At 50.1% G+C, this 26,087-nt stretch overlaps 1 protein-coding gene across 3 annotated transcripts; it reads left to right on the forward strand.

The window, feature by feature from the left end:
• Positions 1–199: 199 nt before the first annotated feature.
• Positions 200–24,796, forward strand: Csf2rb (colony stimulating factor 2 receptor subunit beta). 3 transcript variants are annotated; one of them, XM_087555622.1, is made up of 15 exons: positions 200–245; positions 4,331–4,381; positions 9,589–9,825; positions 10,881–11,004; positions 13,624–13,811; positions 15,257–15,414; positions 15,493–15,661; positions 16,167–16,302; positions 16,417–16,574; positions 18,879–19,018; positions 19,818–19,977; positions 20,802–20,892; positions 21,095–21,152; positions 21,719–21,822; positions 22,327–24,796. In XM_087555622.1, the coding sequence occupies exons 3-15, from the start codon at positions 9,738–9,740 to the stop codon at positions 23,441–23,443; spliced, it is 2,691 nt and encodes an 896-aa protein (XP_087411748.1). In that variant the 5' UTR covers positions 200–245; positions 4,331–4,381; positions 9,589–9,737; the 3' UTR covers positions 23,444–24,796.
• Positions 24,797–26,087: the final 1,291 nt, after the last annotated feature.

Genomic DNA, 26,087 nt, shown 5'->3' on the forward strand with positions numbered 1-26,087 from the left:
TGAGAGCTGGCCAGGAGACGGTGGGGTGCGAGCTTCTCTGGCAGAAATAAATGTCGTGAGTATTATCAGAGGCTTGTGTCCGCAGTTCTGAGAAGCAGTCGAAGCTGCTTGCGAAAGGGCACTGGCGACTTCCTCATTCTGCTCTCTGTTTCCTCCAGATGGGGCACAAATAAATAGGAAGGACCAACAGCTCACTGCTACTTGGAGGCTCCCGACAGAGGCCGTCCATTCCCGCAAGTACAGAGGTAAGTGTCCGGTTTCCTGATGCCGAGCGAAGGATGAGCTCAAAGTAAGGAGGTGTGGCGGCCTCCAGGATGGAACAGGACAGAGTAAGACAGAGCTGGGGTGGTATCTTCCTCAGACCTGGCCGCTCCAGAAGGACTAGGTCTTAGGCTCCAAGGCGATTTGTAGGGGAGGGGCACCCAGGAGTATTCGAACTGGATACAAAGTTGGGGCTCTGGGAGGGTTAGGGTTGGAGTCTGCTCTGGGGCTTTGTCACTGGAAGTCTGGTGACAAGGGGACTCCCTCGACAGCTTTAGCAGGGGCTAATAAGCACTGTGTTTCTTCTAACTTTGCCACCCATATGTTACTTCTGTCCCTGTCCTGAGCTTCAGGTCACACATCTGTGGGACAGGGTGAGTGGGAAACATAGCTCCCTCTGTCCTCAACTAGAAATGGAGGAAGGGAAGAGAAAGAGGGAAGGTAGAGAAAATTTACCTGTAAGGATGAAGAAGCATTGGGAACAGAGCCACAGATGTAGAACCTCCCTTGGTACTGGGTATAATTTGGCAAGCCCACTTGGGAAGGACCCAGATTACCCAACTCTCTCCCTGTCACTCTCTCTGTCTCTGTCTCTGTCTGTCTCTGCCTCTGTCTGTCTCTGCCTCTGTCTCTCTCTTACACACACACACACACACACACACACACACACACACACACACACATGCACACGCACACACTCACCATACTGTGCTCCGAACCACCACGGATGATTTGGGTTTGAGTTTTGTCTGCTCTGTATCTAGTGTGCCAGCAGATAGGGGTCTCATCACATAGCTAGAGACCTGTTCCTCCCAGACAGGGACACAGTCAGCCCCTCTTCTGACAGAGAGCATGACCACTGCCATGTCTCATAGCTTATAAACACACCTGTTCATATGCCCCACATGCTGTATTCCACAGGTCACATTTTAGCCATTGTTTGACAGAAATCTCCTTGGCACTTTAAGCAAATAATTTACTTGAGATTCAGGCCCCTGCCTCTGCTCAAACTCAGCACCTAGGGCCTTTGAACCTAATTTGGCAATGAAAAGAAAAGCGACCTTCGCCTGTTCCTCTGTAGCGCTCATCTCCCCCTCGTCCTACTTCTTTCTTAAGCTTTAAACGAAGACTCCTTCTCTGTCTGCATGGGCTGAAATGCCACGTCAGACCCTACCACCCGCTGGCTCTAACAGAACTTTAGCTGGAATCTAATGTCCGGTACTGGAACCTGAGGGGCATCAATGAGGTTGTCCCCCTCACTTGCTGCTGCTGTCTCCACATCTAATCCTAGATCTCCCTCCTCCCCTGGTGAGTCCCCGGGGTCTTCTAGACTCTGTCTGTCTATACTGGAAATTTTAGTAAGTCACAAGTTCCATGGGGCTTGGACTGTCCCTTCACCTGCTGGGTCCAGCGATACTTGTTCTCAGTCTCTATTTACTACTTACTGGTGGTCTGGCCACACTTCAGGAAGGATGCTGGTCTCCCTTGCTTTTCCCCTAGTCTAGTGGTTCTCAACATGTGGGTCGGGACCCCATTGAGGTCACATATCAGATGTCTTATGTATCAGGTGTTTACATTATGACTCATAACCGTATCAAAATACTGAAGTAGCAATGAAATAATTTTATGGCTGTGGGTCACCACAACATGAGGAACTGTTTTAAGGGGTCACAGCGTTAGGAAGGTGGGGAGCCATTGTTCTAGACCCTCTTGACCAGGGCTCATGATGGCATTGCTCAGTTTCATGTGTCTAAGGACTCTCCTCATCTGCTTTCTGCATGACCTCTACATGACCCTGCATGACCTCTACATGACCTCTATGAACTTCATCCTGAAATTTTCTTTAGCAATTCCTCAAATCCTGAGTTTCTTTAGCAACACTGACCACAATGCAAGTAGCCTGGAAAAACAGCTCCTTTGATTTAAACATTCCTAGATCACATCACACCATGCAAAGCAGGTGACCCGAGACCCCTTACACTTGGGCATCCTTCCTCTCCCATAGCTCCCCTCTGTCAGTCTGGGGCCACATTCCAAATTATAAAAGGATCCATCCATTCCTATGGCACCAGTTTTTTATTTTTGTTTTTGTTTTTGTTTTTGTTTTTCTGTAAGAAGTTGCCTCTGTTCACAGCGACTGCTCTCACTGAAACTCTCAAAGCAAATTTGATCTGGTCAGTTCCTTCACTACCAGGCCTTGAGCTACTCCCATCATACGAGAACATTATAGAGGGTGAGTGCCTGGGTGTAGGCAGGTATATGCTGGTATGCATTAATGTGTGCTCACATGTGCGCATGTGTGTAAGTGTGCGTGTGTGCATCTGTGTGTGTACGTGTGCGTGTGTGCATCTCTGTGTGTGCATGTGTGTACGTGTGCGTGTGTGCACATGTGTGTGTGCATGCGTGTGTGTATGTGTGCGTGTGTGTGTGTGCATGTGTGTGTGTCTGTGTGTGCGTGTGTGTGTGCGCGAGCGCACATGCCTGCATTTCTGTCCACACCTGGGATTGGCTTATAGTCTCACCATGCAAGCTTCTAGGACTGACTGTAGGGTTTTCCCTCCTCAGAGGCCCTGCCAGAACATTCTTGCATATTCAGATTCTAACTTAATTAAGTCTCTATCTGGTTTCTTTGTAGTTTCGCAGTGAATAAACCTTTGTGCTCGCTCCTGGCAACTCTCCCCCGCAACCCCACTGAACAGTTTTGCTTTTATTGTGTGGAGTTATACATAACCCAGTACTGTAGGAAAGGGCACAAGTTCATTAGTGTCTCACACCAAAGAAAGGCACACAAAGACACAGACACCTGATTTATTAGCAGTTAGAGTAATCCAGAATTGTGGATACTGCAAACGCACTTCTGTGACTAGGTATATGTTCAGAAGTGGCGGCTTTTAACTTATCCAATCCAATCTGGGCAAGGAACACAGCATCCTCTGCTGAATTAGAAAGGTTCTGGATTGAGGAAATTCTACCTTATCTGGACGTATTTTTGAGGTCACTCAGAATGGGAGGAGCTCAGAAACCTGGGCTTATCACCCACTGCTTGAAGTTAAGGAACATTTATAGACAAATACTGCTTACAGCGTGTTGTGTTTGCGCACCACGAAAAGAACAAAGACCCAGAGCAGCCCTCCGGCAAGCCACCTAAGTCCGTTCTAAAGGGTGCCTACTGGGAAATGTCCCCAGAATTTAGATACAGGAGCAATGTTCGAGCATCAGACCCTTCAGACAAAGAAACCAACCCCAACTGTCCAAAGTAACCAATACCATACGGGCGTCCTGAGGACACCTCTGGCTTGCCACTTAACCAGCAACTCACCCACTCCAACAGTCCTTCCGTTAGACACGTCGGCACTCACCGCTCACCGATGTGTGGGGCCATTGCTCTGGCAGAGCCCCCTGGCTCATCATTGATCTCTCTCCTCCTTTCACTTGCTCTCATCCAGCTGAGGAAATCTTTCCTCTCAGCACCACATTTTCTTTCCCGGCCTTCTGAGATCCAAGAGAGGATGCGACTCATTCCAGACAGGCTGTCTTTCTCCAGAGCCCGAGCACCTGCCATTTTTACTGACTCCACAAACCCTCCTCCCTTTGTTCACGCACCTACTGGAACGTTCCCACCATGCCTTTCCCAAGGCTCTCTCTCCACTCTGTTTCTGTCCTGGTTTGGCCACATGTTCTCCGTGAGCCCATTTTACTTCCCCTGCACACCAGAGCACCTGCGGTCACCAGTCCTTCAGTATCTCTGACTGGAGTCAAATCCCAGAGTGAAATATTAGTTGGAATTGTCCAGTCCCGCTGAAAAAGCACCAGAAGGCGACAGCCCCCTAGAAGTCTTAGTGTACAGGATGAAGCTTCCCTTCATGTGGCTTCATTATCTTTGTCTGCAAGGTTGTTCGTCCATGCACTCAGATTTAGTTATGTATATATCCCCGGGTTCCATTTTTCTCTGTCAAGTGTAAGACGTCCTGTGTGATATAAAGTATTTCTATCATCTACCACTGTTTTGTTTGCTCTGTGTACACGATCATGGCTACATATGTGTGCATGCGCATGTGTCCTCCCTTAGGTGCAGAATACCTTCTTTTTGAGACAGAGTTTCTCGCTGGCCTGGAAATCAGTAAGTAGACTAGGCTGGTCGGCCAGGAAGCCGCTGGCATCTGCCTTTCTCTCTGCCTCCCCAATGCTGGGATCAAAAGCGTATGCCACCATACTTGGCCCTTTTCATGTGGCTTCTGGGCCTTGGACCACGTGTTTGCTGACAAGCGTGTTGCACACTAAGCCACCTCGCCAACCCTTGTCTGTTGGTTTGCGTTTTGTTTTGCTTTGTGGTTTCTGGTTTCAACGTTTTACTCAACCCCTAAAATTAAAGATGTAGTTTTAATGCTCTTAATGTGTTAGTTTTGGGTTTCAGATCTTTAACCTTTCTTGAATTTGGATATAAAGAAACAAGTTAACTTGGATGCACGGTCCCATCGTTGACTAGAAGCTACCAGTCAGGAGCGTGCAGTCCCGCTATGCCTCAGTGGCTGGAGACAGCCATCCAACTTTCCAAGTTCTGACGCACTCGGTTATATAAATTATTGTTTCGTATTTTGCTCTGATCACAGTTATTTATTAGCAAATGCTCGTCCCTCTTCTATTCTACCTCTTGGGATTCAGAATCGGCTCGTTCAGGGCATGAAAACCCCTTCTCTATCCTTTACCACCATCTCCCTGAGCCTCAGGATTAGTCTCAGCACGCTGACCCCTGGAGACAGAGGGGGGACTTTCTCCCGTGCTAGCATTGGCCTGGAGGGGCAGTCCAAGTCCCCTCCGGCTCTGACACTGGCCTGAGTATCAGGGGGACAAACTCAGGTCATCGGAAGGGTTTGTACCTTAAACATTTCCATGGCCCTGTCAAGTAAATTAACCCTGAGCCTCTTGCTGTCCATGCACTGAGTGGACGTTTGAGCACTTCCCTTGCCAAGTGCTCCGTTCGAGGCCGCCAATGCACACTTCTTTAATAAATCTGGGTCTGAATGGCTTGTGAAATGGTTGTTTGCCCTCTCCTTGGGCATATTTCTTCATACGCTCCAGGAATTTGGGTGTAGAAACATTTCTGGTTTCCTACTCTTCTCCCTCTCTGCCACCCCCACCCTGCCCCTTTTCTCCGAGTTCCTCCTGTCTCTATACTCACCCTTCATCTTCAAAGACTAGTAAGCCTAACAAAATGTTTTCAGACAGGGGCTCACTGTGTTGCCCAGGCTAGCCCCAAATTCCTAGTCTGAAATAATCCAGCCTCACCCTCACTAGCAACTGGAATTGAATGCACGCCACGGCCCTGACTCAATCCTTATGGTCAATGCCCCCTCCTACTTATATTCTGTACCAGTACTTGGGTTTAATTAGCATTTTTGTGTCCTCATAAGGCTGGGCAGGTCCTCAGCCAGTTTTCAGTTCTCCTCTTACCCCCCCTACCTCCGCCCACTTCCCCACCTCATAACCACCTCCCGTCTTAGTCATCTGAGCTGTTGCCTGCCTCTTGCCTCTGCTGTGTGCTTACTTACTTTTGCTTCATGCAAAAGGCAAATCTTCCCTACTTGACTGCAAGGCACGCGTCTTCCTCTGTCCCCATATGGCATTCTGTCTTGCTTCAAATCTGTCTTTCCTGAAAGCATGCTAGAATAACTTCTTTTCAGGAAATATCTGAATATTTCTTCTCCGTCTTCATGTAACCAAACTCTTTGGCTGACCTTTGAATGGCAAAGAAGGCTTGGTCTTTTAAATTTATTCTGTGTGTTATTGTTTATGTGGGACAAGACACAGGTGTCCCACAGCATGGGTGGCGGTCAGAGGATAATTTTCTGGGCTTAATTCTCTCCACTGTGGAATCCGGGACTTGAACTCACATATTCAGACTTGTCAAAGACTTCTACCTGCTAAACCATCTCCCGGCCTCCTTACTGTGTGTTTAGAAACTAGGATCTTGTCTCAGAAATTATCTGCCAAGGTGACCTTTGTCCTATTGGAGGTAGCCTGCTGTGTATTTCCTTCTGGAGGCTCTCGGATTACCCTTCTGTTCTTGAAAGACTGAATGAATGCTCACATTAGCACACAAGTGAACGCTATGCTGGGTGGGAGTTTAACCTTGGTCTCTGCCCCTTACTCAGAAGCACCTCCTTGAATTGAGTTTTTCCCTCTTGTTTCTTGATTATCGGAGAGCCATCTTCTTTAAATCCAGAGGGCATTTTCAGCTGTATTGTAATCGAATACAGAAACTCTCGTGGACAGTGCTTAACGCCACAGGTGTTCCGTTTTCCCCCTGCACGGAAAGAGACACACAAAAGCCGACCTTAGGCTGGGTTGGTTACCTCAGAAGGACAGGAGGAAGCTGGATTCTCTTCCAATCACATGTTCCTTTCCTTATGATCTGAAATGACTACTGGAGTTCCAACCATCATTTCTGAGATATAGGAAGGAAAGGAAAAGTAAAGACTAACAGACTTCTTCCCATGTGAGTCTATGCCTTTTAAGTAGTCTTTGGAAAAGATACACTCAGGGCTTCCCTTCACGGCTCCTTCGACAGCATTTAGTCATGTGACCATGCCTAGGGGTAGGAGAGAGTAAGAAGTATTATTACCTTTAATTCCTGTAAAATGAGCCTTAAAAGGCAAGGGACCTCGAGGCAGCTGGCACTGCTGGTGACGAGTAGCTCTGTTCCTCTGCCCTCTGCTTGGTCCCCTTTCCAGTGTTTCCACAGTGTTCTGGAGAGTGTCCCCTGTCTTGCCCTTGTCCTTGTCCCTGTCCCCATCTTTGCACACCCACCTCAGTTGGGCGCTTGTCTGTGGTGTCCATTCTGTGACCCCGCCCATCATCACACCGATTTTCTAAAATCCTGGGTCTCCTACCTTAAGACTTCTTGGCTTTTTGTTTGTTTGTTTGTTTGTTTTTACAGCAGCAGCCTATGTTTAAATAGCTCTCAGCTCTGCAGTAACCAAGGGCTTGCAGGCTCAGAGATCCAACTTTTCCTGTCCCTGGGCTCTGTCTGGTCAATAAAAGCATGTCAGAGCAGTCTGAGTTGGGGCAGACATAAGACACGTCTGCCGCCAATGATCAGGAAACACAACCTCTCAGGGAAGCAGGGTTAGAGAGGGCGGCTCCTCAGCCAACCCACCTGGGCTCAGTCCCACCTGCCTCACGCAACTATGGCACGGTGGGCCCATCACTCCACATCCCTATACCGTTTCCTGTCTGCAAAGATTCTAACAGCTGTCTTGACCAAGGTGCACTGATTTCCGCAAAGCCCTCTGCACACTTCCTGACTGAGCATTAAACCTCAGTCAGCTGCTAGCATCGATTCTCTGTGTGTATTTAAAGACTCTGCTCGAGATTTTTTTTTTTCGGAGCTGGGGACCGAACCCAGGGCCTTGCGCTTCCTAGGTAAGCGCTCTACCACTGAGCTAAATCCCCAGCCCCCTCTGCTCGAGATTTTTGATGGCTCGGCTCCGTTATCTTTTACAGTAGATGATAACTTGTTCTCCATGATTTCAGTTAGGGACTGAATACTCACATACCCCAAAACTCTTATTTTGTACCTACATCCCCAGAGGGAGGGTACTGGAGACAAGTATTAGTCCTTACATTAGACATCCTAGGAAGCTCCCACAACGGCAACAGCAGTGAGAAACCTGGGCAGAAGAGGCCTCATCTAACCTCAAATCTGCATGTGACTTGACTTTGGCCTTGCCACTTTCCAGAAATTCAAAGAAAAAAATGTCTGTGGTTTTTATGAACCATGGTGGTGTTTTGTGACAGAAATCCTCCAAGATGAAGACACTGGTCACTGGTACAACCCTTTCATTTCCCCTTGCTCGGTGTCTGTTGGCTTTATGAAAGGTAGGCAGCTGGCTGCAAAACCCTTTCATCTCTCTATGTCACAGAATCCTCTGGTGACTTTGAAGCGTAGACAGCTCAAGGGCAAAGGTTTTGTGCGATTTAGCATGTAACTTTTAAATTAACCTCACATATGGGGGGTGGTGTGAGACAGGGGGTTGGGATTTGCGTGCGTTGTTATTCAATCATCTCAGCTTTTTCAAAGGGAATATTCCATCATTTTACGCTGCTTACTGGTTCCTCTTTCATTCACACTGAGCATTATTGAGGTAAAATAACACTTGTTCCGGTCAAAGGGTCCAATGACTAGATAGGTAAATGACTGATAGATAAGAGATAGGTAAAGATAGATAGATAGATAGATAGATAGATAGATAGATAGATGATAATAGATAAATAGATGATAGGTGGTAGATAGATGATAGATAGGTTATAGATAGGTGATAGATGATAGATTAATAAATGACATATAGATACATAGATAGATATATAGATACATAGATAGATGACAGACAGGCAGATAGGTAGATAGATAGTGGATAGATGATAGATTATAGATAAGTGATAGATAGACAGATAGATGGTAGATAGATACATAGACAGATACATACGTACATGCAGGTATACATACATACAAACATGCATGTATACGTACATGCATACATACATACATACAAACATGCATGTATACGTACATGCATACATACATACATACATACATACATACATACATACATACATGGACAGGTAGCTGATATGACATCGATAGATAATACAGGCACATGGATAGATACAAGAATGGATAAGCAGATGTGTACATACCTAGATGAATTATGTATAGGTATATAGGTAGGTGGATGAATTGATAGAGGGGTGATAGTTGAGCAGATGGTGAAGTTTCAAATGCCTGTAGGGAGAAGGGGTCACAGCACTGGCTCTGCTCCTCTGGTACTTCCCAAGTGAACTAACTCAGTGAAAGCAAGGAAATCCCCAGGCTTCAGAGAAAGGGGAACTGGGAAGCAGAGGGACCTGCGGGAGACCTGATGGTAAACTAAGCAGAGGTGGGGAGAGCACCAGGCTCTGCCCAAGCTCAAGAAGAAGGTTGGGTGGGTGTGCACAGAGGCAGAAACAAGAGAGCGATCGCACCTAGGCGTGCCCCACCGCCACCGCCACATCCATCAAAGATGTGGGTCTCTGCTCTTCTGTGGGGTCTGGTACAAGTTAGGAGCGGCTTCAGTCTCATCTCTGCGCACCGCACTGTGGTCTGAGGAGACACCCACTGCCTCAGAGGTCATCAGTCCCATCTCTTCTATGCTTATGCTGTAGCCCAATGAGACTTAAGTGAAGGGAACAGTCCCAGGGCACCACGCATCAGGACCTCTTCTCTGGGTAGTGGCCACATGGCATCAGCAGTGTCCAGGGTAGCTCTCAAGCTTACACATCTCTTTGCAGCACCAGAGGATGCAGACTAGCAGTGAAGAATCACAAGACCTGTAACATGAGTGCGGCCCAACCCCCAGCCAAGCTTTGACACAGAACCCCAGGACAATGAGGACACCACCCTGCCCATAGCTTCCTGTGCAGCCACCTAAAGTGCCAAAATGGACCAGCACATGGCATTTATCTGGGGGCTGTGCTACATGGCCCTGGTGGCTCTCTGCTGGAGACACGGGGTAACAAAGGCAGAAGGTAAGTCCAAAGACCCTGCCTTTGTCTCCCTTGTTAGTGTTGAGTTTGGTAGGAGCTGTACCCACTATAAGCCCAGAAGCTCCCAGAATCCCCTGCAACTGCAGCCGTTGTGTCCAGTTCTGGATTTTCCTGTCTCTCCTATATTCTGTTTCTCCTTTAGGGTTCCCCTGGCCCCCCTCTTCCCTGTTCTTCACGATCATCCTTGCCTGGAAGATCCAGCTCAATGGTGTCCCTCTCTACCCATATTACTCAATGCATCCCCTAAAGCCCCGTTCCCCAAATGAACCAGTATCTTCTCTGCCCATCCCCCAGACCTGCTATTCCTCTAAGGATTTCCAGGTCCCCTAATCCTTGCTCTTGCTCTTGGGAGCTTTGGCCTACAGACCTTTCCTCACAAAATCTCTAGCCCTCTCCTCTCCTCTTCTCTCCTCAGAGGCCCTGTGGGATACTCTGGAGGCTCCTGAAGCCAGAAGGCTGTCCCCAGTGCCCCATGAGCTTCCTCCATGACAATGTAGGAGCCACTATCTCTTTACCAAACTCTAGAAAGAAAGGCCAAGACTTGACAGGTCAGGACCCTGGAAAGGGATACGCCAGCTACTTCTCAGGCACTGCTGTGTCTGTCCTACTGAGTGACACCTCAGGGAACAGGGGCAGGCTTAAGCAATGCCCTACACATAAGGGTATGTGCAACATAGTGGCTTCATGGCAGAGAAGCCACTGGAATCTCATGCTCCTGACAGAAAGGAAGAGTCCTCAGCAGGGTCTCCAACACAGCCGCATCAGGTTCAGGGCCCTCTACCTGGCCACTTAGGCCTCAACAGGAAGCTGGAGACCAGGGTTTGTGGCACATGCCCTTAATCCCAGCACTCAAGAAACAGAAGCAGGAGGATCTCTGTGAGTTTGTCACCAAGTTTCAGGCAGCCTGAGTTACATAGAAAGACCCTGTCTCCAAAAAAAAAAAATGAGTTGTGGGACAGGAGTGACAGGGACAGGGGACACCTGGGCTCCTGAAGGGGAGCTGGTGCCTCTCCTGATTCTCTGCTTCTCCTCCACAGAAACTGTCCCTCTGAAGACTCTGCAGTGCTACAACGACTATATCGAGCGCATCATCTGCAGCTGGGCCGACACGGAGGACGCCCAGGGGCTCGTTAACCTGACCCTCTATCACTGGCTAGACAAGTAAGTGCCACTGAGCACATTGGTGCTGCTGGCCTCTTCTCCCCACTGTGTGGTCAATGGTTGCTGCCACCAACCCGTTACCCTGCATGTGTGCTACACCAACATCCCCACACCTGCAGCTGCTGCAGCTCCCGGGCCTCTCCTGCCCTGAGCGCCCTGTCTCTCTCCTCCCCTGCTCACCAGCCCCCCCCCCCCCGGGGAGCTGCTGGTCTCATAGTGCTCCTGTCCCCCAGTATTTCTTGCTTGAATGCGTTCCCTCACGACTTGGTTATCTCCAAGGGATCTCAAACTGGACTTGTTACTGAGAAATACCCGTAGCCGAATGGCCAGGCCTGAACTATCTTCGACCAACCCACCCAGGATGACCTCCTGTAGCTCACCTTGACTTGTGGTCCCCTTGCTGTGGTCTCCTGGTGTCTCTGACAACTCTTTCTGGTCTATTGGCTTCCCTCTCCTCTCGTGTCCACTGGAGAGAGCAAGACCTGTAACTGTAGCCCTGGCTTCCTATCTCTACGCAGTCTTTGGAGAGCTGGTAGGCAGAAATTCTCAGATGAGGATACCGGTTCCAGCACAGACTTCCCTGCCTGCCAAACAAGTGCCTCTCCTTTTTATTTAAGTGATCCATTTCTCCGACTCCAAATGCTATAAGCCAAACTCTACTCTTGCTCTGGGGACCGTCCTGCCTCTCCTGTCTCCACATCTCATTTTAGTAACCAGGAAGGGATGACAGCTTGACAAAATGACTGGGAATCCTGGTTTTAAATGTTTTCTACCTCCTTCCCTGCTCCTTAGTTAACACTACTCAGTTCATCTCCCAATAACATGCAAGTCTGACCAATTTGGACGCCACCATCCAATCTCCTCACTATCACCAGGATGGTGACATCTCACTATTCCGTCATCCCAACTTCAAATCCTGCACCAAAACAGGTCCCTTACTTCCTCAGTCTCAGTCCCTGCATGTTTGCTACTTACAAACACAGTGCAACCTACATTCCTTGCAACCAGACCCATGACTATTTTGCTCAGGGACAAGTCATTAGGGCCAGGGAAAGGACAGACTGACAAGCAAGACAAACTAAAGATGCCAGGGAGGGAGTTGCCAAAGAGCATTCTGTGCTGACGTCACGAGCGTGGGAATTCAACAGGGACTTGGGGAGAGGTTGCTTTCAGGGCTTTGAGGTAGTTACCAAGTGATTATGTTTCAGAGGGATCTGGGTTTCGAACACAGAGCTACAATCATATGAAGGTCGCTGGCTGTCCTGGGTGCTGCAGCCCTAGAGGGAAATTACTAATCTGTAAGCTTAGTGAGCTTTTCCCTTCAGTTTCTTTTCTCAGGAATAGTAGCCTTGCAGGTAAAGATAGAGAAAGGGGGAAGAGAGCAGATAAAGTTCACCGAGAGAATGATCTTGACCTATTTACAGGTCAGAGTTGCCGTGTACAGTGAAACTCACTGTGAAGACCAAGAACAACACATTACAGCAGCATGGCTGCCCAAATTAGTGATTTTTTTTTTTTGGTTCTTTTTTTTTTTTTTTCGGAGCTGGGGACCGAACCCAGGGCCTTGCGCTTCCTAGGTAAGCGCTCTACCACTGAGCTAAATCCCCAGCCCCCAAATTAGTGATTTTTAAAGTCCACTAGAAGTCTCTGAAGTTAGGGGCTTTTTAGGCTCCACCGGGATTGCAATCAGATCTCTTGTGATGGGGCTCAAGCAAGCTGATTAGCTAGATAGACGTTAGACTGTACACACATGCCAGTCTATGCATCCAGCCACAGGCCTGGTGGCAGCCCCAGGCACTTTGCCCTTCCTGAAGTCTGCCTGTTTTCCCCACAAGTCCTTGGAGAGTTTGGTTAAACCACGCATGAAGTGAGTCCGTCCTTACTCCTCACAGACACATCTAGGCTCCTCGTCCTTGCCTGCTTGTTGTAGTCAACATTTTCTAATGACAATATATCACTTAGAGATTGAGCGTGTGCCTGTTCCCATCAGGATGCCCATTGCATGGCCAAGTACATGTGTGTGTGTGTGTGTGTGTGTGTGTGTGTGTGTGTGTGTGTGTGTGTGTTGTGTGTCTGATATCTGTGTTGTATGTGTAAGTGTATGTCTTTGTGTATTTGTGTATATGTGTGTGTATGTGTGTATATGTGTGAATATGTATGTCTCTGTACATGTGTATGTCTACGTATGTGTGTGTCTCTGTGTGCATGTGTGTTTGCCTATTTCTGTGTGTCTTTGCAAGTGTGTTTGCATATCTGTGTTGTGTGTGTAAGTATATGTCTTTGTGTATTTGTGTGTATATATGTGTATGTATGTGGTTTTGTATGTGCATGTGTGTCTATGTGTGCAAGCATGTGTGTCTCTGTTTTTGTGTGTGTCTCTGCTCTGTGTGTCTCTCTGTTTGCATGTATATACTCTGTGTGTGTGTCTCTGTATGCATGAGTCTCAATCTCTTTGTATCTATGTATCTGTGTGTTTCTCTCTCTCTCTCTCTCTCTCTCTGTGTGTGTGTGTGTGTGTGTGTGTGTGTGTGTGTGTGGGTGTGTGTTGTTCCTTGACAGACGCTGACACTTTGGATAAAAGCAGGCACACAGTAGAAACTAATGAATGTTCACCGACAGGAAACAGCCAATGTCCTGTGAGCTCAGTGAGGACCTCATGTGGTCAGAGTGCCCGTCATCCCACCGCTGTGTGCCTAGAAGATGTGTCCTCCCCTATACACAGTTTTCCGTCTCAAAAGAAGACTACTACTCACTCCAGCCGGATCGTGATCTGAGTATCCATCTCGTGGTTCCGCTGGCCCAGCATGGTGAGGAACTGGGGTGCTGCCCAAGCAGTGTGTGCAGGAGTGGGCAGGGTACTGGAGATGGGCTAGAGTGAGGCTAGATTTGGGGACCCTGTCCTGGGGTTGGAACAGATGTGATGTGAGGCCTCTGCCCAGGGCTGCTCCTGTCCAAGCCGCTTCTGCCACCTACCAAGCAACCACGCTTCCCTCCTGGAGGATCCATGCCTGTGACTCCTATAGGACTTTCCAGGTGTTTCTCTGCTGTTTTGGTCCATGACTGCACACCTTGCCCTATTGCTGAGGCTCCAAGAACCACAGAGGTCCCCTGAATACTACCGTGGAGCAGGGATGGCCATGATAGGTCACATAGTCAGGCACTTTCCATGCTTCCAACCCAGAGCCAGGCTCCTCACCACCCTCTCTGAACCCCAGAGAGTGCAGCCGGTTCACGAGGCCCGGTGCTACAGCACGATCTTACGTGGTGTCAAGGATCATCTGTGAGGTTTAATTGGTGTGACTATAGCCCACATGTCACCAGCACTTCAGACTATCGGAGAAACTGTGGTTTGTATTGTTGGTCTAAGCCCCAGCAGATGTCAGACTCTTGTGGGGACAGTCCTCTTTGCCCACCAACAATGCTAGGTTGAGTGCTTTCATCACGTGATTGCTGCTGGTGTCTGAAAGGGTCCCTCCTCCTGGGGGCTCAGGGGTACAGAATGAAGATTTAGGAGCAGAGCCAGCTGCCACATGCAGGGAGGGGTCAGAAGGCAAAGGACTCTGGCAATCAGGAAGGGCTTCCCAGTAGAAATCAAGGAGTTTTGTATCCATGTCCTTACTTTGGGAGGATCACAGAACCAGAAGCAATTCTTAGGCAGGAAACCACATGTGCAAAGGGGATCTTGCAGGGGGAGATCTGGAGAGAGTGGGGCTTGCTGGATATACCTGTCATGTTCGTTGTATTCCGGGAAGCATCAAGTTCAAAAGGCTGGACAATGGCGGGGAAAACATGAGACACAGACAGCTGCATCTCTGGCCTTGAACTAGGGAAGGGGGACAGGGAAAAGATAATCTTAGCCTTGTGTGACAAGACAGACATGGGGGTTACAATGAGCAGGCACTGGACAAGAAGGACAAAAGACTCTGTCTGAGGACAGGAATCCAAGAAAGTCATCAGCAGGGACTACCCTTATGCTGGGTGAGTACAGTCAGTGGCAGGCACAAGAGAGGGAACCCACTGGTTCACAGCACCCTCTGCTGGGCAGAAAGCATCAGTGCACAGCAGGGCAGGAAGAGGCCAAACTGAGTTGAATGTCCAGCCTTGTAAGGCAGAACTGCTGTCAAATCTGTAGTTTGTGGGATTGGAGCCTGAAGCTACATGGGGGTCATCCAAAGTGGTACCAAGACAGCCAGGCTGCCCTCAGCCCCCTCAGTGTGCAACCCCTATAAACCTTCTGTTTACCTCCCTGTAGTGCAGCCACCACCTCCCAAGGACATCAGCATCAGCCCCTCTGGGGACCATTTCCTGCTGAAGTGGAGTGTGCCCCTTGGGGATGCCCAGGTCTCTCTGCTTTCACAAAAGGACATACAGTTTGAGGTGGCTTATAAGCAGCTTCAGGACTCCTGGGAGGTAAGACCTTGAGACATCTGTGCCCACCCTCATAGGATGGCCTTTCAGGCTCCGCCTTCAGCCCCCCTATCTTCACAGGATGCCTCCAGCCTCCACACTTGCAACCTCTGGGTCACTCTCGAGCCAAAGCTCTTCCTACCCAACAGTATCTATGTGGCCCGCGTGCGCGCTCAGCTAGCCCCAGGTTCGAGCTTGTCCGGAAGACCCAGCAGATGGAGCCCAGAGGTACACTGGGACTCTCCGACAGGTAATGGAGCTGGTAGGAAGTGTCCCTATTAGGATCCCACAAGTGGAGACAGCCTAGACCTCAGTGAGGCTCCAAGATCTGCCCTACCAGGTCATCAGTGCCTCCCACCAGACCTGTGTCCCCGGTACTCTATCTGGGCCACTGTGTCTCACACACTCTTGGCTCTATGACAACATATATGTTTGTTAATGACTGCTAGTCAGTCATGACTGCAATGGCAGCAGCGTAGACCTGTGTGTTTACAAGTGCTGGACTGTGGGTCACCTATGTCCCTGAGTTCATTTTAACACTCAACCTTTAGAACTGGTTCACCTCTTCCAGTGGGGCAGAGGTACCTACCTGGTTCTTCCCAAGCTGGGGTCACACAGCGGGCAGGCTCAGAGCAGAGTTGGGCTGATGTCCACAGCCAGGTTCTGTTGCCCATAAGGACCTCTTCTCTGTGAGCAACTCAGTGTCCCAACCAACGAGAAAGGGTAGACCACTAAGGGAGGATGTATTCACACAGAGGACAAGGCCCGGCCACAGAACCTTCAGTGCTTCTTTGATGGGATCCAGTCCCTCAACTGCTCCTGGGAGGTGTGGACCAAGGTGACTGACTCTGTTTCCTTTGGGCTCTTCTATAGCTCCAGTCCCAAAGCTGGGTGAGTGTCCCCTGTCCATCTTGTGTGCCTCTTATCCCCAGGACTGTTCCTCTTTGCAGTGTTAGCTGGATCTGATTCCCCCAACCCTGCTCTCAGCTCAACTGTACTTCCCAGGGAGAAGAAATGCTCTCCAGTGGTGAAGGAGCTGCAGGCCAGCCGCTACACCCGGTACCACTGCAGCCTAAATGTGTCCGACCCCGCTGCACACAGCCAGTACACCGTCTCTGTTAAGCGGCTGGAACAAGGGAAGTTCATCGAGAGCTTTAACCACAGTGAGTTTGCCCTGCCTCTGCATGAGTTCCCAGTACTCTAGGGTCCATGGTGTCACCCCAATAAACACGGGACCTCTTTGATTTCTTCACGTTTCCCACTTTCAAAGATGTGCAGATTTATCACTCTGATAAAGTGATAAAATGACAAATCTTGGATTAGGAGTATGTCTCGATGGGTGAGAGCAATTGATGGATGGGCATGAGGGCCTGAGTTCGAATCCCAGCACCCACATAAAAAAAAAGTCAAGCATGCTCAGATGCACCTGATAAGAGACAGGAGAATGGTTGGGGTTTTCTGGATACTCACCTCGATCTGGATTCAGTGAGAGATCCTGTCTGAAGGGCACAGAGAAAGGACAGAAGACACTCTTCTCTGCATGCCTGTGCGCAGGCCACCATACCCACATGAAGGCGTATGCAACAGAGAGAGGGAGAGCCAGAGAACAGAGATGGAAAGAGAGGGGTGGAGAGAAAGGTCATTTTAATGTGTTTCTACCGTCTTCAAGGAGACAGGGAAGCCACAGCCAGCTTGTAACTCATGCCCCGCTGCAGAATTGTCCGGCCTCAAGAGTCTCACTTGGAACCTGCTCTCCTTCCCCGGTGCTTTCTCCCAGCTGCACACCTGCCCCTCCCCTGGACCACCATCCTCTGATAACTGTCCTTTCCCTCTGAGATTTCCAGGCTTCTCCCTCAACTCATGTTCACAGTCAGCTCTCTCTTTTACTTTCATGCCTGAAGGGAGTGGGTGACACAGATAGCTTCCTTACAGATCTATGTCCCACCTTCCTGTCACGTGACAAGGAAGTCTTTCCATCCCACCCATGTCTTCTTTGGCAGCCAGTCTTTTATCACCTGAGTTCGTGCCCAGCATTTTTCTTCCTGGGGCCCTTGCTCCAGGAAAAGGGAGTCCTCTGATGCAAGGGACCCCTCTGTGTATTAGAGTCATGCACGTATGCCCTATGAAGTCACAAGCTACGAATCTTTGGTTTTGATGGAGATAAAAGGCACTAAGAGCCTTACTTTAAATTGCCCACGTCTCTCAGAATGCGCATCAAGGCTACCTGAGAAAGCCTGAATGTGTGCCCATGTCCCAGCTGTCATAAGTTCTCCAAGTGGGCAGCGCTGTCCCCAAAAGTCTCCAGCTTTCTGTTTGGCCACAGTGTGATGGTGAGATGGTGATTCAGGCTTGTCTGCAGGCCTGATACCGCCGCTGTGTAGGGGAGACTTTTAGAATGGTAAGGATTTGCCAGCCCATGCTGACTTCAGAGTCACTGAAGCAGCAGAGGGGTGTGGCTACCACAGGACAATGGAGACACAAGCTCTCCACTGCCCAGGTTTTACCTTCTCCAGACTCTGTTTTCCCATGTGTAAAATGGGGAAATGAAAGGACCTCACAGGGGAAGGGGAAGATGGAGTGAGGGAGTTCCCACAAAGTATATGTGTTGCCCAGGGCTGGAGCAGTTGTTGGATGAAGATCATGAAAACCATGGCTGCTTTTTTCTTTCTTTTTTTTTCTTTCTGTATTTAAACACTAGCAGGGAAGCACTAGCAAGCTTTGGGCCACCCAGGCTTACCTCAGGGGCTCCCCGTCTCCCAGGGACCAGTGTGAGCTAACACTGTGATGTGATAATAATGGGCATTTGCCTTGGTTACTTTTTTATTGCTATGACAAGACATCATGACCAAGGCAACTTTTAGAAGCGAGTTTACTTTGGGATTATGGTTCCAGAGGGGAAGAGTTCATGGGGCAGAGTAGTGGTAACGGGGATCAGGGGCAGGAAGCTAGAGAGGGGTCTGAGAGCTCATGTCTTTTGTTGGTCGCTTGCTTGCTTGGTGGTTGGTTAGTTGGTTGTTGGATTTTCAAGACAGAGTTTCTCTCCGTAGCTCTGGCTGTCCTGGTGCTCACCTTGTAGACCAGGCTGGCCCATGTAGATCCACCTGCCTGTCTCCCATGTGCTAGGACTAAAGGCGTGAGCCAACATGCTCACATCTTAAACCACAAGTCAAAGGCAAAGTACACCTAAAAGCCCCACACCCATGCACCAGTGACACTCCTCCACCAATAAGGCCACACCTCTTAATCCTTCCCAAACAGTTCCAACTGGGGACCAGACCAAGGATTCAAACCTATGAACCTACGGAACCATTCTCATTCAAACAACCACAGAGTTCAAAGGAGCCAAAGTGGCTGGAGTTGAGGATATTGGTCCAGAGTGGAAAGTACCTTTGACCAGATTGGATAATGGGGAACACTCTGCTGTAGGGAGGACATGATAACATTCCCTGAAATTATCCTCCCTCCAGTCCAGATGAATCCTCCAACCCTCAACCTGACCAAGAACAGAGACAGCTACAGCCTGCATTGGGAGACTCAGAAAATGTCCTATCCATTCATCCAGCATGCATTCCAGGTCCAGTACAAGAAGAAACTGGACAGCTGGGAGGTGAGGTCCAGGACCCAGGGGATGTTATGGGCAGGGAGGAGAGGGAAGAGAGGACATTCGAGGGAGCCCTAGTTGCGAGGAGCCTGACCTCTGTGTCTCAGGACCCACATGGTCAACAGGTGACCGTCTGATTTCTTGATGAAAGATTCAGGCTCAGAGAGGTGACATGACACGGTCACAGGGCCAGTGCTGTCCTCGATCTGAGGGCCAGACTGGCAGAGTGGAGCAGCAGAGGTATAGAATGAAGGTTTCAAAGAATGCCAAGGCCTGGGTTTATTTCCTCCCTAGAACCAGATTGACCAAATGGTACAGCTACTGAGGGCCAAGCTAAGGGCAAGTTCTGCCTAGCACACTTCCCATACATGCAAAGGCCTGCCACCTAGATGCAGACCCTGGGGCTCCACAGAGCCGAAAGGAGGACCAGTTAGCCAGGACTCTAACTTCAGACAGGAAGTGGGGAAACTGAGGCCTGAGAGTGGGCCAGCAGAGAGTCAGAAAAAAGTCAGTCCTGACCCCCAACTCACGGCCTAGGATCCTGCAAACTAGCATGATGTTCCTGCATAAGACAGAATTTAGGCCAAGGCAACAACCAGACAAACTGGGAGGTGGAGAAAGACTGGGCTTGGGCATGGGTGTAGCTGCCAGTGCTACCACAGTGGTTGGTTACAGCAGGCTCTGGACCGGCCACTCGGACTGGCGTCCTGGACTGGCCTAGAGATTCAATGGATCTCGCTGCAAGGAAGCAGCCGGGCTCCGGAACCTGGCTAGTGGTTCAGCTTCAGCCCATCTGCCACTGCAGGACAGCAAGACAGAGAACCTAAATCATGCCCACAGCATGGACCTGCCACAGCTGGAGCCTGGCACCTCATACTGCGCCAGGGTGAGGGTCAAGACCATCCCTGAATACAAAGGGCTCTGGAGCGAGTGGAGCAATGAGTGCACCTGGACGACTGACTGGGGTATGTCCCTTGGCCACAGCCCCGCTGTGCAGGGCAAGGGAGGCTCGAGAGCCACTCTACCCTATGTGCATCCCTGGGGAGTGGCGCTTGGTACACTACACACACTGTAAGCGGGGGCTTGGGGAAAGAGGAACTGTCTCACCATTGTTTCTCCTTTCAGCTGGGGCCTCGGCCTCTCTTTATAGGGCACATGGCTTTCTTAGCCTTTGTGGCAGCCATGATTGGTCAATCGGGGGTCTCTTGTTACCACGGCTTACAAAGCTATTTTAGTGTGCACAGATGAGTGCCTCGGGTTGGAAGGTTGGTGGGATCCATTGGTCCTGACAGTTTCCCTTCCCTTGACACCAGCATCCAAAGCTTCCCCAGGACACACGCTGTGCAAGGTTAAAGGAGGACACAGGGTGGGGGATGGTCATGAAGCATTCCACACAGTCAGCCCTGTCCCAAGGGGGAATCTCAGAGTGACAGCCAGTCTGGCAGAAGGAGGGCTGAAGCCATGAACTCAGGAGATGGGGAAGGAACTTACAGGGCCCAGGTCAAGAAGGCTAGTGTGCTGACAGAGGGACCTTCTGCGGCAAACCCTCCCATTGCCTCTGACCCTCCCTGGATCAGAGTTATGCCCCATGCTCCTTATTTCAAGACGTGCCCCCCCCCGGTTGCCAAGATCAGTCATCCCCCACCCCCTGCTACTTAGGGCAGAATTTCCCCATATTGAGCATGGGGTACAGACCAGGGTTTATATCTGGCCTTTCTCAGAGAGGGCCTCCTCCCGTAGCCTGCATCTTGTGCCTCCCATCTAACGTTGTTTCTCCTTATTGAACAAGTGATGCCCACATTGTGGATAGTCCTCATCCTGGTCTTCCTCATCCTCACCTTCCTCCTGGCCCTCCGCTTTGGCTGCATCTATGGGTGCAAGTAAGTACAGTCTGTGGGCAGAGGAAAGTGGAAACCAGGCTCCCGGGGTCACAGGGATGACATAGCCGGCACACTACAACCCCCACCCTACTATTTACTCCCTGGTTTCAGTTTTCCCTCCATACATGGGCACAGAAGTGGCTGACCAAGAGGTCTCTGGGGCCTCGCATACACGGGCCCCCACCCTTCTCTTGTCTTCCAGGTTGTACAGAAAATGGAAGGAGAAAATCCCCAACCCCAGCAAGAGCCTCCTTTTCCAGGTAGGAAGGCAAGCCCTGCTGCTGGCTCCCTGTCCCGTTACTGTCACAGTGGGGAAGGGTGGGAGAGCAGGAAGGCTAGGCTAGCAGGAGGTGGGTCTTTGGTACTGCTTGGGTACCCTAAGGAGAAGGAGTCTCACAAATTGCCCTGAGTTCTGTCTAGAGCCACGGATGAAATTCAGAACATCACAGCCTCTGAGCTGGTGGGAGAGCAGCTGCAGCCAGGGTGTCTCCAGAAGGTCATTTGCTGAGACAGGAATGTGAAGGACAGAAGGACACGGCTGTCTGTGTCTCACAAAGCAATGGCCATGGATAGATACCAGTGCCATGAGAGAAGAGGCCGTGGGGAGCCGCATGACCTCCCCTCAGGAGCTTTAGAGCTAAGGGAAATCACAGCACCTTGGATGCCTCTCCATTTCTTGGAGTCAGAGGCCTGAGCTGAGTCCCACCATAGGGACGTCCTTCCCACGTATGGAGCTAATGAAAGATACCATGCGCACATACTGTCCCCCGCTGTCCCCTGCTTCCTGAAATGCCACACTCAGACACAAATGCCCTTCTCTTTCTAGGATGGAGGTAAAGGACTCTGGCCTCCTGGCAGCACGGTGACCTTCTCCAGTAAGAACCCCACTCCCCAGGGGCCACAGAGCAACCTTTTCTCTGAGCTACAGGGGTGAGTGTTTGGGCTGTGACCCTTGGGGAGCCTGTGCAAGGAAACCTCTCCATGGTGCACGTCAGGGTAGCCTGTGAGATGATAGGAGATGATGTAGACATGAGGAAGATTTTTGTCTGATTCCCAGGCTAAGGTGAAACAGACGAGGGACCAGGGCAGCTTCCTGAAGCAAGGAAGCTCATCTTGCCAAGTTACCTATGTAAGGCCAGCATTGCAGTGGCCTCCTGGGTGGCTGAACATGCATACGATAGGACTTCAGCCTGCTGTGCTCACCTGCCGGGGAGTCAGTAGCCTGTTTGGTACCCAGGCAGGAGAGAGCAAAAGTTAGGTTGGTGGTGTGCCCTGGGCACGTGATCCTTTGGGACACTGGACATACACCATGTCATCAATAGTGCTTACTGTGAGCCCTGGAAGGGGTCAGGCCTTCCACCAGAGAGCCTCACCTGCTCTGGGTAATCGTTAAATATCTAGGTCCTGCATGTCTGCCTATATTGTCCCTCACAGGGTGTCATATACACATCTGGAGGACAACGAAGTGTCACCTCTCACCATAGAGGACCCCAACATTATTCGAGATCCATCATCTGGCCCTGATACAACCCCAGCTGCCTCATCTGAACCCATGGAGCAGTCTTCCAATGTTCAAGTAGACCCACCAACTCTTTCTGGCAGACCCAGGAAGCAATTACCCAGCTTTGACTTCAATGGCCCGTACCTGGGGCCTCCCCAATCCCACTCCCTGCCCGATCTCCCAGGCCAGCTGGTTTCCCCCCAGGGGGGTGGAAGCCTGAAGCCAGCACTGCCAGGCTCCTTGGAGTACATGTGTCTGCCCCCTGGAGGGCAAGTGCAACTGGTCCCACTGTCCCAGGTGATGGGGCAGGGCCGGGATGTGGATGTGCAGTGTGGGTCCAGCCTGGAGACCACAGAGAGCCCTTCCATGGAATCAAGGGAGAGCCCTCCAGTTGAGCTGAAGGAGGAGGAACAGGAGCCAAGGGACAACCCAGTGACTCTCCCCATAAGCTCTGGAGGCCCCAAAGACAGTAAGGTGGCCTCTGAGTATGTCACACCTGCAGATCTGGTGCTCACTCTGCCCACAGAGCCCTTGTCTACCTCTCTGGGTCCCTCTCTAGAGGTCTCCTCAGCCCAAAGCCCCAGTCTCTGTCTCAAGCTGCCCAGGGTCCCTTCTGAAAGTCCAGCTCTTGCACCAGCAGTGTTTGAAGATTACGTGGAGCTGCCTCCAAGCATGAGCCAGCCTGCCAAGTCCCTTCCAGGCAATCCTGCTCCTCCTGGGCCAAGCAGCCCCGCAGTGAGCCCAGGAGAGCCCAGGGAGGAAGTAGGCGCAGCCCCCACACACCCTGAAGGCCTCCTTGTTCTTCAGCAGGTTGGGGACTACTGCTTCCTCCCTGGCCTGGGACCCAGCCCCCTCTCACCACCCAGTAAGCCACCCTCTCCGGGCCTGTGTCTCGAGACTGAGGACCTAGACAAGGACTTGTCTGTCAAAAAGCTTCCCTACCAACCCATACCCCAGGTGCCAGCCATTCAGTTTTTCAAGTCCCTAAAGCATCAGGACTACCTGTCACTGCCCCCTTGGGACAATAGCCAGCCTGGGAAGGTGTGCTGAGTCTCCCCCCTCCCAATCTCACCAGCAGCCCTGCGCCTCAGCCTGTGGACCTCAGCCGGAGCATCACCACAGAACCCTCACTGAGATGCACGCTCTTCCTTGCTCTCAGTCCTGACACTCAGCAGTACCCCACATGTGCTCTCCCTCCTTCCCTGTCCCTCCCTTTCCCCTCCCTCCATGTCCCCTTCCCCCATCTCTCTCTGCAGTTTCCTGCCTTCTATGGGATCTTCCTCCCTTTCCCTTTGACTTGTTGGAGTGGGGATGAGGCCTCTGGGGATGAGCCCTGTGTGGTCTGTTTTGGTTTTAAGAACTGCTAAGGTCGGCTTGTCCACCTCAGGCACCAATTACACAGCACAGTTCCGGCTCAGAGTAAAAGGTGTGAGCCCCTGGTGGGGTCAGACGGTAAAACTGGCCAGGCTCATGTACAAGAAAAGACATGGTCCTCTATGGTTGTCTGAAACTCCTGGGGAGCCCTGGAAACCTTGTAGAGGGCACTGGGGACCCTCATTATATACAGAAGTCACTGATGTGGACAAAGCTGGATACAGCTATGACCAGGCTGGAGGGACAAGAAGCAAAGGGGTAGGTAAAAGAGCTCATGGTGTCAACTGCAGACAAGCCAAGTTGTGAATCCTGGTCAGCACACCCAGAGACTTAGTCTAGAAATCCCTCCAGGATGCCTGGATACCTGTGCTCCCACTGACCTCAGATGAGGGCCTGCTGTGGGACTGTGGTCCTTGGAAATCACTACCCTCTTGACGACCCAGGCACAACGGCATTACGTCATTCTGTTCTCATTCATATTGTTTGCTCATGGTCAAGTTTGCCCATGGCTTTGGTAGGTGTCTTGAGCATTGGCTTGTTTGGGGAATGGGGGGAGCGTTGGGAGCAGAGTCCATGAACAATTTTGTCCCTCAGACTGTCTTCATTTTTGGATGAGAGTGAATAACTCTTTCCACATGGCCCTTTGTGAGGCACACGTCTCCCCTGAATGTGCTAATTTTGTGCAGGAGGCACAAAGGCTCCCTGCATTGCTGTGAGATGGATCGCTGAGCCCCACCTCTCTTTGGGGTTGTATTTGCAGCGGCCTTTGCTGCAAATGTACGTATGCTTCTGTTTGTGTGCTTCATGTTGATTTTAACCCAAAGCAGGCAGCAAAGAAGACCACCAACATCTTGAATGTGTTTCCGTGGCAACGTTCAACAACCGCCTATCAATGCTTTCTAAAGTGACCACTCTAAAGAAACAGACAGGAGTGGCCTCTGGCTTAAAAATGTGAAGTCCAAAATGTCTTGCATTATGAGGGAACATTGTAATAAAACGTTTACATACAATAAAACATAACAAGAACAAGGTTGTGGGCGTGTGTGTGCCTGTGTGTACCTGTGTGCATGTGTGCCTCTGTGTGTGTGTGTGTGTGTGTGTGTGTGTGTGTGTGTCTGTGTGTGTGTTGGAAGGGGGGGACATTTTGAACCCATGAATGAACTAATAGAAAAATAGAAATATAAACAACATTATTGAAGGGTTAAAAAAAGGAAATCATAATTACTTAATTTGCTACAAAAAAAAAAGGCAAAGGTATGCATAGGAAGAAAGAGTGATGGTTCTAGCACGCCACCATTCAAATGCAGAAGGATGAAATTAAATTCAGACCTTCTACTTCATATTTGTATGAAAACTAATATGTATAAACTCTAACTGTATGGATTGGGAGGGGTGATGAACACTACCCTCCCTGTATCTGGTTTGGGATCATGAGGTCTTGAGAAGGCACAAATATTACACGATCCTTCCAGGTTAATAACACCCAGCCTGCTATGTATGTCTGTGAAACACACCACAGGGGAAGAGTAGATGAGAACGTTATAAAATGTGAGTATCTGAAGCAGAAGCGTTTCACACAGTCTTGAAGGAAATGATTCTGACAGAAACCATTGCATACCACCAGCATTGCTTGTGGAGACTTCACACTCTGAAGACACAGTGACAGATTGTGTGAGGAAAAGTGAAACTGACTTTGGCCAAACTAATGGAATACGGGGGGGGGGGGCAAACGGGAAGGTCTTCTGTAGAATATGAGACATTCTGGCAGAACTCCTTGGGCAGTTTAGATGTGAATCTGCTGCTCAATTCTAGTATTGATAAACACTGTTTTCTGGTTGAAAGCCTTGGTGTCCTGTCTCTGAAAGAGGACCCCACCTAATTTGGGGGGTTCGTGTCTGAGATTCGCCTTCTCTGTTGCAAGATTGTCACACACCCACACTCCGGGATGCCAGATGTGGTGACCTCACACAGTCCAAGAAGACCCACTGGTCTATAGGGAGCTTGTCCTCCCTGCTTGCCAGGACAATGACTTCGGGGAGCACAAAGGAACCTGGGAAGGTCTAGGAATCAGCCAAGGGAATGCTAGTGCTCTGACTCGTAAAGAGCCTAGGTTCATTTGGGCGAACATGGTCATAGGAGGCAGGATTGGCCCCATCACCTCCCAGAGTTCCCCAATTAGATTCAGAGTAAATAGCATCACAACTCAAAGGCACTGTGCAGCAGATTGGAGATGCTGTGTGAGTGAGCATACTCAGACGCTTAACTAGAGAGTTCTAAACCAAGGGCTAAAGCCAGAATGGAGTCCCCTTTAGAAGGTCAC

Source organism: Rattus norvegicus, chromosome 7 (genome assembly GCF_021556685.1).
Source record: "Rattus norvegicus strain SHRSP/BbbUtx chromosome 7, alternate assembly SHRSP_T2T, whole genome shotgun sequence".
NCBI lineage: Eukaryota > Metazoa > Chordata > Mammalia > Rodentia > Muridae > Rattus > Rattus norvegicus.

Bases quoted from the DNA above. Each gene is read 5' to 3' on its own strand.
- Csf2rb (XM_087555622.1), top strand. From the start codon at position 9,738: ATGGACCAGCACATGGCATTTATCTGGGGGCTGTGCTACATGGCCCTG. The intron at 16,575-18,878 runs GTGAGTTTGCCC...TCCTCCCTCCAG, and splicing joins CATCGAGAGCTTTAACCACA to TCCAGATGAATCCTCCAACC. The intron at 19,978-20,801 runs GTATGTCCCTTG...TTATTGAACAAG, and splicing joins CACCTGGACGACTGACTGGG to TGATGCCCACATTGTGGATA.